At 36.5% G+C, this 12,725-nt stretch overlaps 1 protein-coding gene across 4 annotated transcripts in view; it reads right to left on the reverse strand.

Moving 5' to 3' along the window:
- piwil1 (piwi-like RNA-mediated gene silencing 1) overlaps nucleotides 1–12,725 on the reverse strand; it is a 61,606-nt gene that overhangs the window by 8,273 nt on the left and 40,608 nt on the right. For all 4 annotated transcript variants that reach the window (XM_039772671.1, XM_039772668.1, XM_039772670.1 and 1 more), the window contains 7 exons: nucleotides 12,157–12,265; nucleotides 11,638–11,761; nucleotides 7,148–7,265; nucleotides 6,890–7,004; nucleotides 6,075–6,262; nucleotides 5,922–5,994; nucleotides 3,044–3,244 (listed from right to left, as the gene is read on the reverse strand). In XM_039772671.1, the coding sequence (XP_039628605.1) occupies nucleotides 3,044–3,244; nucleotides 5,922–5,994; nucleotides 6,075–6,262; nucleotides 6,890–7,004; nucleotides 7,148–7,265; nucleotides 11,638–11,761; nucleotides 12,157–12,265 (928 nt within the window). The remainder of the gene's footprint in view (nucleotides 1–3,043; nucleotides 3,245–5,921; nucleotides 5,995–6,074; nucleotides 6,263–6,889; nucleotides 7,005–7,147; nucleotides 7,266–11,637; nucleotides 11,762–12,156; nucleotides 12,266–12,725) is intronic.

Below are 12,725 nucleotides of genomic sequence, written 5' to 3' on the forward strand. Positions count from 1 at the left end.
ATAATAAATCATTATTTGGAATACACGCATTTCACGTGTGTTCCGTTTCTACCGTAATCCGTGTAAATACATTGTTAAAACAGAAACGTTTTTCATATTGTAGTAGTAAATGACAAAATGTAAGCATAAACTATATAATGTATGAAGCCTGAAGTCCAAATATCAAATTAACAGTTTCACAAAAGGTACAAATATAACAGAACAAGTATGCTTTTATTCAAAAATATAAATTGCAGAAAAAACCGCCTTAGCATGCCACATTGACACACATTTACTACAACTGCCATGGTAGCGTAATGGTATCAGCCGCTGACTATTAATCAAAAGGTCATGAGTTTGATCCCGCACGATTCAGTTTTGAGAAGTAAACTGCTCTTATTCTTACTATTTTAAAATAAAAACACACATTTGATTTCAGTGTGCAACAGCCAGTGTAATTTATGATACTTGTAAAGGTTTTTTTTTAATTCACTTTTCATTCTCTCAGTTGTGTTCAAGATCCTTCCCTACCTCCCCCCCTCCCAATCTGACACTGCTGTTTTCACATAAAGATGTGCTGTAGCTCTGCAGCGTACTTGTGACTGCATTCTCGTACCAATGCTTGTGAACTGCAGTGCCTGCGTGCACTTTTCGTGGCATTACACGCCTATTTTTTGAGCATACCCGTGTCGCTCAAACACAGGAACATATGTTGGTGTACAAGTATAACAAAACAAGTGCACTTTTATTCTAGACTATAAGTGAAGAAAAAATAAATAAAGTTACAGTAGGTGGTTGATACGACAGCTTGCGTGGTGCAATGCTAAGAACTGCTGAGTGTGTGTATGCATGTGTGGGGGGGATTGTGAACGCGACTGAGAGGATGGAACGCTAACCTTTTACAATTATCATGCATTTACACTGGCTCTTACAGACTGACTGAAATCAAATGTATGTTTTTATTCTAAAAAAGTTAAAAATAAACAAATAACCTTAGCCGTTCTGCCTGCCTGAACTCCCTGTCTATCTATATAGTAATAACAGTAATTTTATTATTATATAGGAGCTTCCCTGTCTGCCTATCATATAGTGCCTTTCTTCCTTCCTATCTATATCTCTATCCCCTTAGCTGTTTTTGATACATCTATTATACAGTGCCTTCCCTGTTTATATATCTAGTGCCTTCTCTGCCTGTCTGATTGCATATAGCGCTGAACTTACTGCTCTGTACTATTCTGTCCTCTGCATGTCTTGGAGTACAAAATAAAGCCACCATACAGCAACATGTGCGAACTGGCATGATCGGGGAAAAAAACACGCGGTCACGGATTACAAACCGCAAGATGAATGAAAGAGACAATATATGTAAAAACATCATCGCACTCATGCATTATTTGAAAACGAACAGCATTTTCAAATAATATTGCATGTACTGTACTATTTTAGAATAAAAACATACATTTGATTTCAGTCAGTCTGTAAGAGAGCCAGTGTAAACGCATGATAATTGTAAAGGTTAGCTTTTTTTTTTTTTTTATTAACTTCCATTCTCTCAGTCACGTTCACAATCCCCCCCCCGCCAGCACGGATCGGAAATCAGCAGTTCTTAGCATTGCACCACGCAAGCTGTCTTATCAACCGCCTACTGTAATTTGCTTTATTTTTTCTTCACTTATAGTCTAGAATAAAAGTGCACTTGTTTTGTTATACTTGTATACCAACATATGTTCCTGTGTTTGAGCGACACGGGTATGCTCAAAAAATAGGCGTGTAATGCCACGAAAAGTGCACGCAGGCACTGCAGTTCACAAGCACTGGTATGAGAATGCAGTCACAAGTACGCTGCAGAGCTACAGCACATCTTTATGTGAAAACAGCAGTGTCAGATTGGGAGGGGGGGAGGTAGGGAAGGATCTTGAACACAACTGAGAGAATGAAAAGTGAATATAAAAAAAAAAAAAAACAACCTTTACAAGTATCATAAATTACACTGGCTGTTACACACTGAAATCAAATGTATGTTTTTATTTTAAAATAGTAAGAATTAGAGCAGTTTACTTCTCAAGAGAGAATCGTGCGGGATAAAACTCATCTCTCTGCCGCTCTCTTTGTGAAGGGGGGCTGCTGAACATAGGCTAAGCAAAAGTGGACAGATCAGCTACTGGCTTTGTGCTGTTCTGCCAAGATGCATGCCATTTCTGTTTGCTCCGCGCGTTCTGAAGGGTGTGTGTGTGTGATAACTGAACGCACCTAAGGAGAAGTGCTGGGATCTGGTCACAATTGCTTTGCTCTATCAAACCAAGGCGCGCTACGCTAATGCCACTTCATGTTGGGAAGGGAGGAGCTCAATGCACGCTAAGGAGAAGTGGACTTTGTGCTGGCTCTATGCTGCTCGTTTTTCAGCTTGTCGCTCTACGTGTCAATCATTTAAAAGCCAGTACAGCAGCTCTTATCCGGTCTCACTGCCTTGTCTTGCATGAAGTTAAAATGTTTTATAATAGAGAGATGTTACTCATATCCTTAGCCCGACATCCACATATCATATGTGTTTACAAAGTTTGTTTTATTAAGTTTACATGTTTTTAAAGCGTGTGGGATGGGTATTTTAAGGCTTAAACTATAAAAAAAAAAAAAAAATGTGGTCTTTCTATATTACACATTTTTACCTACCGTGGGGTGGGTCTGGAATGTAACTTACGCGATAGGCAGGGGATTACTGTAACTGCTTCACATTTCCAGAGCTTTACGTATAAATGCAGCTCTGGGTACGGACTTTATGGAAACTATCTTCACTTACCCATAACACATTTTCTCTTACATCCTAGAACCATACAGGATATTGCAATCTTAAACTGACACTGTTTAAGTGAGTTCTAGTTATGACCCCCCTCGGAACCTGAACTGCTTAACCGTAATGCCAATGGTCAGGGAGTATTTGAAGAAGTTTGTTGTATGAGAAGAAGCAATTGTTACAATATTTCTGAGATGGTTATACTAGTATTTCTTTGTTGTTTTATTTTTTAAGTGAAAAATGTGTTATGTAAAATATATTCAAATTACTCACCGGTATTTCAACACTCCACAATTCTCCACCCATTTTACAATTCATCTGCAGGGCAATTTTTGTTGCGACTGTCATCATTGCTTGCGGCTTACTCAAAGTCCGTGCTACTACACACTGACTTGGTGTTGGACGGTCCACACAAAGAAACTTCTTAACTGCATCATACTTATCCTTACGATTGCTGGGAAGAATGCAAACCACCTGATAAAAAAAAAGTTAGCAGGAAAAAAAGCAAAACAAGGCATGCAGAAATCTAGCTATAAAGCAAGCAACACAGCATTTTCTCAACATACCTTCACTCGAGTGTACTAGTAACTTAGAAAAAATTCTTTCATGTTAAGACCACCAAAGGTGGACTGCCTAGGCCTTGTACTCAACATTTTCTCTGCTAATAGACATTAAGGAGAAACACTTGCACTGTTGTAGCAGAAAAGCAGACATACCTTCCAATTCCCAGTATGTTAAAAAAAACAATACTTTGGTACAAAGTCAATACCAACAGGCTTTTGCTATTGCCAATGTTATACCATTATGGAGTTAGTTCAGGAATAGATTAGGGAGTGCTTTAGCACAATAACATTACCAATCATACTGTTTTTAATACCACAGTCCTGAGAAAGGAACAGAATAAAAACAACATCTGAAGTCGTATTTTTACCATTCATTTCAAGAAGTACTTTTTGAAGTCCCCCAGCCTGTGCGATCCTAAACTGCACACACTGGTTGTAAAATGGACTGATGCTTAAACTGACAGACATCTGCACAAGTGCTCAGAGAATTGAATGCAAAGCCTCTGTTTGTTTATCGGGACTGTGGAGAACACTATTTAAATGCAATTATTTTTGTTAAGATTTTTATCTCCTTTTACAAATGTGTGACAATATAACTTAAATGATTATGCCTCATTTGAGCAGTAACATGATTTTGCTCTCAAAGGACACACAAATTGTTTCTTAAGTAATACTATAATAGGATAAATGTGGCAATAACTCAAGACCATGTGTGTGATTCCTATATGCTGAATTTCTCTACCATAAATAAAAAACGTGACCTCTGCTGGTTTTATTTTCGATTCGGTTGATACAATGCTGTAGAAATCACCACTGTGAGCCATTTAATACACAGTTTTTACTCTCATCTTTATCATATTATTGTGCCTTCTGGAGTAATGTCTACTTACAGCTACACAGGAGTACAATAATGACTATAACAATTAGAATTGAAAGGATAGATGGATATTAATTCTTGTGACTAGAGAATCTATTCCCGGAAACTGTGAACGGCTAAGCATGCATATATAGCGTGCAAAATTGTAAAATACAATCAAGAAATAACAGAGTTATAGTTGAAAATAATTAAGTGGCGCAGTTTTTTGGCCCACAGTGTAGTGTGTTGCTCATTAATTCAGTCAACAACAGACCAGCAGCAATCAGTCTCCCGGATCAGTGGACTGGAGGGAGTCTGCACTCTGCAGCTCATGAATGCCGGGACAGGGCAGACTTCATTGACGTCTGTCAGACAACAGCTTTGAACAGCAACTTGAAATTGCAATGCGTCAGTCTGTTGCAACCGCATTATCTGTGCCAAGAAACTTGCCATCACAGAATGATGACAAGAAACTGGATGCATCAGTAAAAGCTGAAATGGCGGTGTTTTAGAGCAACGGCAAGTGCGGGCGTTGTTTAGAACAAGTGTATCAGTATCTGATGATTGTGCCGCCTACTTCAGTGGAGGCAGAGCATGCTTTCTCAGCTGCTGGAGTACTCAGCACAAAGTGTGCTCTTGCCTAAAATGACCGCACACTGGACACACTGTGCTTTCTACGCTCTTATTACCGCAGCTAACTAGATACATGTACTTATATGGCAGCACGAACTGCTTGTAGATAAGGTTAGTCTTTATTGGTGTCAACATATTGCAGTAGTTTTATTAAAAATAAGTGTCATTCTAAAACCGTTCACATGCGAGATGCCCATGTGCTGTGCCATCCCTGGAATTCCTGGGAATGGATTCCCTACTTGTGACATCCCTAATACCATCTTTTCAAGTTTTACCAAACCAACAACATCCCATTTTAAACAGCTGACTAATTTGACCGGAAACTGAGTCCTTTGCCAACTCTAGCAGCCACAGTCGGGCATGTCGGAGGACTTAAAAGCCAGGATACACCTTCCCAGAAGAGCTCAGTTTGAAAGTTGCTTTGAAAGCTACTACCCTCTTGTGCACACTTGTCAAGGTGTATTATGCCCTTTGGGCACCGACTCTAGGGCTTAGTAAAAACACAAAAAACAGGGATGTGACACCAACAAATGACAAACACTCAACTGTACTATGTTTCTTTTGTTTTATGTATCTGGTGTCCTGTTTTTCATTAAGGCAACCATCCTGTGTCTATAAATCGATGCATTTAACAATGAATTAAAATAAGACTGCAGTTTATTGTGATACAAGTTTAACTCTCCATTGAGAAAGGTTAAGTCAAGGAGGATCCCCACCATAAAGTCTCATTAGCTACTAGCAAGTAAATATTTCCTGCATACAATTACATTATACTGGAATACTGGTGAACAGCTACAAAGGATGTACCTGCAACAGCTCAGATAAATATTTAATGAGGCAAAATGTAAATTCATTAATGAATAACGAATTCAGTTCTCTATAAACGTTTTGCTGACAAAGGATTAACCATTTATGTACACGTACTACTTCTGACTTTGCCAATAAACTCAAAAATGAGAAAACAATCTGATTAAAATCAAATGCAACACAATTTAAAAAAATACTTTTTCAGAGGTGTGCATCGAATAATGAAGAAAACAATGTCAATACACCTACACCATTTACATGAATAAACTGTTCAAGTATCAATATGAATTACCATTTGGGTGTTTGAAGTAACATTCTGCTGCAACGCTCTCATCAAGGAATCATGTCGGTCCTCAACCTCGATCCTGCAATATAAATTGTAGACAATTTAAACAACTCTGCAAATAAATTTTATTTCAAAAGTCTCTAATAAACATCTACTTACATGATAGGTTTCTGTATTCTGATACCCAAGGGACTGCATACTTTACCAAGAAACTGAACTAGAGAGTATGCACAGTCACTGTTACGGCGAATGAACAGAATCATCCAGTTTTCCAATGGTTGGGTGCTCATCAGCTGCACACCTCTCATTTCCTTTGTCCAGTCTGCTACCCACGGACTATATTCATACTTAAAAAAAAAAAATCAATAAAGTTATGAATACAAGAAGCCCAAAACACTCTAATATCTATTGTAATTGCTATGCAAGTATCAGTAGTAATGAGAACTTCAAATAACATCTTCCACTATGAGACCGCATGTTTTACTGAATTTGAACTTCAATATTTACAGTTTCCATGCCAATACTAAAAATCCCAAGCATCAACCTCATGCTCATATCAAATCTCACATTAATTCTTTCCAAATCGGGTATTACCTACTAAGATGCAATTTGTATTTATGATCACTTCAACAGAAAAGACTGCTTTGCACACACAGACATTCCACAGGAACATTGTCATTAGCATTGACAATCTAAAAGATGTTGTATGGGGTATTTCAAGTGATTCTATATGCTGATCACTATGTAAATCATTTATCTTCATGTTTTTAGATTACTTGCTTTTCATATTTCATGCAAACAAACAAAATGATACTATACATACTCAGCGGTTTTTCCATACGAAAATAGACATCTTTCCTAATAAATTACCAACATTGCTGACAAAAAACTCATGCTGTTGTCATCTTATATGATGTTATACCATATTTTTACAATTCAGATTGTAGTATATTTAATAAAATTGAATTACTTACAATCTTCCCCCCTTGAGAGATCTTTTCTGGTGGAAGAACTCTTCCTTTCAATGATAGAAGTTTGCTGTCAAACTGCAAGCCCCAGTTTGCCATTTCTGCTTTGGCAGCAGAATCTCTGTATACAAAAAATAGATAAAATTCAAACATAGGTTTGAAAATATTATCTTATTTTGTATTTTATAAAAAAGAATTGTAACAGTGGTAGTATATAGCACTTTCCCTGTACCACATCAAAATGTATTTAGAATTTAACCTTACTTGTGCATATTAGAAATGAACCCAAGCAAGCGCTGTTCTCTCTGTTCTGGAGTCAACCTTGTGTGTGCAGAGAGATCCTTCATGATAGTGAAATCACTGCGCATTTTATCTGTAAGACCTATGAAAACCCCAAAAAAATGTTTAAATATCAGCACTTCAAATATATGACCCAAAGAAAAATTCCTTTAAAACATAGCTAATATTTATAAACATCTAAAATATAAATTCTCTCTCAAATATGCCATTTTCTTTCAAGAAAATGTTCCAATATAATATTCCAATGTCAAACTTGTGGTTCCAAAAGGCCTGTAAATTCAAATTTCATGAGCAGGAATGAAAAAAATGATCATGCTGGCTCAACTCCTGGTCTTATGCTCTTTAAGTAAGCACGTTCACATGTTTACACTGACTTGAACATTCAAGTATTGTTTTTAAAAGGAGTACTAAAAAGAATGGTATACAATATGCATCCACTGAACAGTGTCATCTCTAGGCAGAGGAGTAGCTTCAGTGACAGAAATTTGTCAATGTCATGTTCCACTGACAGACTAAAGAGATCGTTCCTCCCCCACACTATGCAACTCTTCAATTCCACCCGGGGGAGTAAATGCGAACATTAATTTTATTTTAATTCTTTTCATTTTTATTACTATTTAATTTAATATTGTTTCTTTGTATCAGTATACTGCTGCTGGATTATGTGAATTTCCCCTTGGGATTAATAAAGTATCTATCTATCTACAAATAATGAACGACGGATCAGAGAAATGGGCAAGCACCATCAGCTTTACACATTTTGATAAAATCAAGTTGTACATTAAATCAATTATGCAACTGAAAAAGGCATTACTGCAAAACAAATTCTAGAAACTCTCTGAAGATCTTGGGCCAAGAGATTCCCTTAACAAAGCAAATTTTCTACTCCCATATTATGTTTATAGTTGTTGTAATAACCAGAACAGCTGATATTCCAATTACTGTTCCTAATGGATGACAACAGGGATCCAGAGAGGGACCTAGCCCAAAAAAACTAAGAAAAAAAAATTAAAAACATACTAAACCCAAAAGAGAGAAAAAGAAATGTATCTAGTTTTTAAGGGGTAGCTAATTCTGTCTCCATCTGAGTTTACATGAGATACAAGGCAAAATCTGCTTAAACACTATAAGCCAGGCATGTCAAACTCACTACCATTGGTGGGCCACTTCGACTGCCATACGTGCATCAGCGGGCCACACTGTAACAAATACTATTATACAAAGTTACTGTAGTTTTCTTTGCAATACTGAAATCTTTCAAAAATGTAACACTTAAAGTTTAAAGAAAATCAATTTATTTCCATACAATCTCCATACAACAGCGTACAGTTAGAGTCATCGCCTCTTAGCTAGGTCCTTGTATAGGAGTCTTACAGTCTGAGATCTATTTCTTTAGTCCCAACACTTGGCATCTCTTGTTAGTAACCAGTTCGTCAATAATAGGCTTGAAATCTTGTGCAGCTGCAACTTTTATGAGAGATGAAAGGTGCTTGACAGTAAGTCTTGAGCGATGTGGGGTTTTGGTAGCTTTCATTAACGAAAACAAAGGTAAGTGCTTCTGAACATAGACAGTACTGTCAAAGCCAACTTATGGATCTGCACATACGAGGGTGGCAGGTAAGCATACAAGCCTGGCACACCAACTTCATTGTATTTTGCCTTCAGAATACAATCTGACTGACAGAAACTGACTTCAATCAGTTCAATTTGGATATTCTCAGGCGCATTCTCAGCGTTGTAAGTGTTTGGTGACGTAAGCAGCGCAAAGTTTATATTGTAAAATAGGCCGATATGCAAAAAGTCCCCTGACCTACACTAATTTTACAAACTCAAAATCACACAAATTTGTTAATAAACAACTCGCCAACTTCTCGTGTCCACTTCAGATCTTCAGCTGTAGTCTGCACTAACTGTTCGTTACAATACTAGCACAACATTACATAAAACTAGAGCAAAACATTTGAAAATATGCAAGCTATTGGTACTTGTGAGGGCCAGTTCTCAGCATCACTTCTATGTAGCACTCAAACAAAGTCTTCAATCTTTGACTCACATTTAATGTCAAACCACCAAATGAGACAATGTGTAGTTACGTAGGCAACTAAAAGTGAGTATCCCTGTGGTTACAAAATGGGACTTTCTCAATATCAACATCTATCTATGCAATATCCATTAAATTAGAATAATACTATTGGCTAGCACATCCCACATACAGAGATGTTATCTTTGAAGTTTTGTTGTCTGTTCTTTGAGAAGAGTTACCGTAACACACATACGGTAACCCTAATGGACAAGCATATGCACCAACTCTGAACTACAATTACCATCTACAAACCTGGACTTGGGTATACACAAGAAGCTAATAAAATGTCTACCCTTTCCTTTATAAATTTATGTCAAAACTAGCTAGGTAATCTTCACACATTAAAAAACCATCCTTTAAATCAGCTTCTCTTTATTAAGTACACTCTCAACTGCTTAAGGTGCGGATAGCAATAAAGGCTTTAGCACCTCACTACTCCAAGGGAATCTTAAACATCACAGACTTCAGCAGAATAAAACCAGAAACAGAGCTGTGCATGGGTACCAGAGTTCGGCCTCATTAAAGGACAGAAGAGCACATGAGCAAGAGAGGCCATACACGCAGGGCTGTGGAGAGTCAGTAAACAAAACCTTTGACTTCAACTAAGACTCCTCAATTTATGGTATCACTGACTCCAACTCTTCAATTTGTAATTAGACTAAAAAACATAGTATGTTGATTGAAAGCATTTAACACATAAAATCCAAGGCATTTCATCACAGCCAACATGAATCATCGGGCTACGTTTTAGCACCCTAACCTGTTAAGTTTGGGCTTTCATGCTGTAGGCATACCTGCCTTTGTGGCTTTTTTTTAAATGTTTATTAAGGAATCTACAATTATTGACTAATATTAAAACAAAACAGAAAATTTAAAAAAATACTATACTTTTATCAAAAAGCTAGAAGAAACATTACTTTAATCAAATTAGTGTATGTGTAAGTACACATTTTATAATACGATTTACATTCAGTCAGAATCGGAGTAGGTACATTTCCCGAATCTGACAACCCAATAATTCCATTTGACTCCAACCTCACAGCCATATAAAATCTATTCCGTCATTTATTTATGGAGCACTAACTCACTAAGCAAGAGGGGACTGTCATGTGGAGACCTCAAAACTGCAACTACCAGAGACAGATAATGCAATGTACAGCCTGCCCCCTTTTCATCTGCATGTACAAGTGAAAACTCTGAAGACCTCAGCACTGATCATCACTCTTGGCCCTCAAGATTTACAGTTAAAAGGCTAGACTCCTTGAGCCAGCTCATGTATTAGCATACAATACTTATTTCTGGTGACAAGTAAAGGCTAAAAACAAATCTGTGCATGTCACACTTTATAATCTTTTTTCCTCTGCCTTTAAAAAGAATTCCAAGAGGGAAGTCCTCCTTACGATATACTCGGAGCAGCGGGCATAGGATTTGCACAGCAGCCTGACATCATGCAAAATTATATTAACATTTTCAAGTGGACAGTAAAGGGGTGGCTGTTTATGGGAAACATAAAATCATAAGATTTATGTAACCAGCTGACAAGCCAAAAAATATCACAGGAGTATTTTAAAACTGGACTACAATGAGCAATGTTCCCTAGTATAATATGCAGTACAAAATTGGAAAGAAGAAAGGAATTTGCAACTTTGAGTCCACTTTACAGAAGAAAAAGAAGCCAAGTAAGCCTTTGTGCTGTATATACATGCAAACAGCCATCTTCTAAAATAATAGGTAATAATTGCATAATTTTCTTTATTAATGCATGCTTGGACAATCTGCATATATCCTAAAAACAGGGCAAGTGAAGGTGGTATATGTGACAGTTTAGTCAATTTAAATAAAGTGAAACTCATTTCAATTCAGACACCATCTAACCCCAACACAGGCATCTTCCCAAACAACAAACATCGATAGACACGTGCACTTATCGGTTTGAAAATCTAAAATGCAATACAAAGTGAATTCACAACTGCAATAGGAAATGTTTAAGACTCAATTGTTAGGCACAGGTGATCCTATAAGCCATGACAGGCAGATGTAATCAACAGTTTGAATGCTCCCTTGATATATAGTACTTCCTGATGGTTTTTGAAATTATAAAACAGGCAAATGAATGTGCAGTTTTGAAAGACCCCACTATGGTAATGACTAAACTGAACACAATGAAGTTTACAACACCCAGATTTTGTAGGAATATTAAAAAAAGTACATTTCTTATGACTTTTCACAGTCTCCTTATAAAACATACTAATACTGTGACTCTTCTGCTAAACATACCCATAGAAATATCTGTTTTGGCCTAAACTATGTCTATCCTCATCACCACTTTTTAGCAAAGATGAATATTATGAAATGCATTACAAAAAAGTACCTGTAAGATAACAGAACTCTGGGATTAGCAAAGCAGGGCCTAATGGACGTCCACCAGGGCCACTTTTCTTGACACGGCTAATTAGCAGCACTTGATTGTTGTCAGTTATATCCAAACTGTATTGCTGTTTATTAAAGAAAAAAAATTAACAAAAAAACTTCTCATGTAAGCAGCCCAACAACATAATCAGAATTTGACTCTTTCCCAAACACAAACTCTGAAAAAAAAGAAAATTGATTTTAATTGTTTTCTCCTAATTTGTCTATGTTCATCATACAAGGCAAAGTTCATTTATAACATTGTCTTTCATATTTTATTTATATCTAAGTAACAAGTAAATCATATTTCAATATTTTAACAACAACCCTAGTTATGCTTGTATGTAACTAAACCAGAGGAAAATCAATCAGGGAATGCATTGTTAACAGACATATGGCACTTCTGAGATAGTCAAGTTATAAAACAATATCATAAACATTTTTATAAAAAAGCCAAGCAAAGTTTATGTTGCAAACTTACCGTTTTGTAATAATTCTTAAAAGAAATGTTGGTATCATTTTTTGAAAAAGTATTATTTGGAGTCTGATCCCAGGCAATCCCATCAATCCTGTAGGTTTTGTTGTTGTATCTTTAAAAGAAACAGCACCATACTCTATAAAGAAGCCCATAACATACAGAAGCCAAAATCCAATTCCCAAATACAGAAACAGCTCAACATTCAAAACATGATGTTTACAGAGAAAACAGGACATGATGAAGAAGCCAGACTGTAAAATGTAACTTCAGATTTTACAATTTTAAATACACTTGCTGTATCTGTATGACCCACCTCCATTATACACCCACAGCACTTCATACATTTAGGAACATAACACAATAAAAATACACAGTAGTGCATAAAAGCAAAAATAATACATTAATCAAATTTTAAACACCCCTATTGATATTATTGGATCAGAGGAAAGGGCAGCAGCCTACACAGAACAAGCTACTTATAATGCATTCAAGACTACACTATAAAACAAATAATACATTTGTGCACAATACATTTTAAATATTATATAAAAGAATGCAGGAAATCGGGTGTC

Source organism: Polypterus senegalus, chromosome 12 (assembly GCF_016835505.1).
Source record: "Polypterus senegalus isolate Bchr_013 chromosome 12, ASM1683550v1, whole genome shotgun sequence".
NCBI classification, from domain to species: Eukaryota; Metazoa; Chordata; class Cladistia; order Polypteriformes; family Polypteridae; genus Polypterus; species Polypterus senegalus.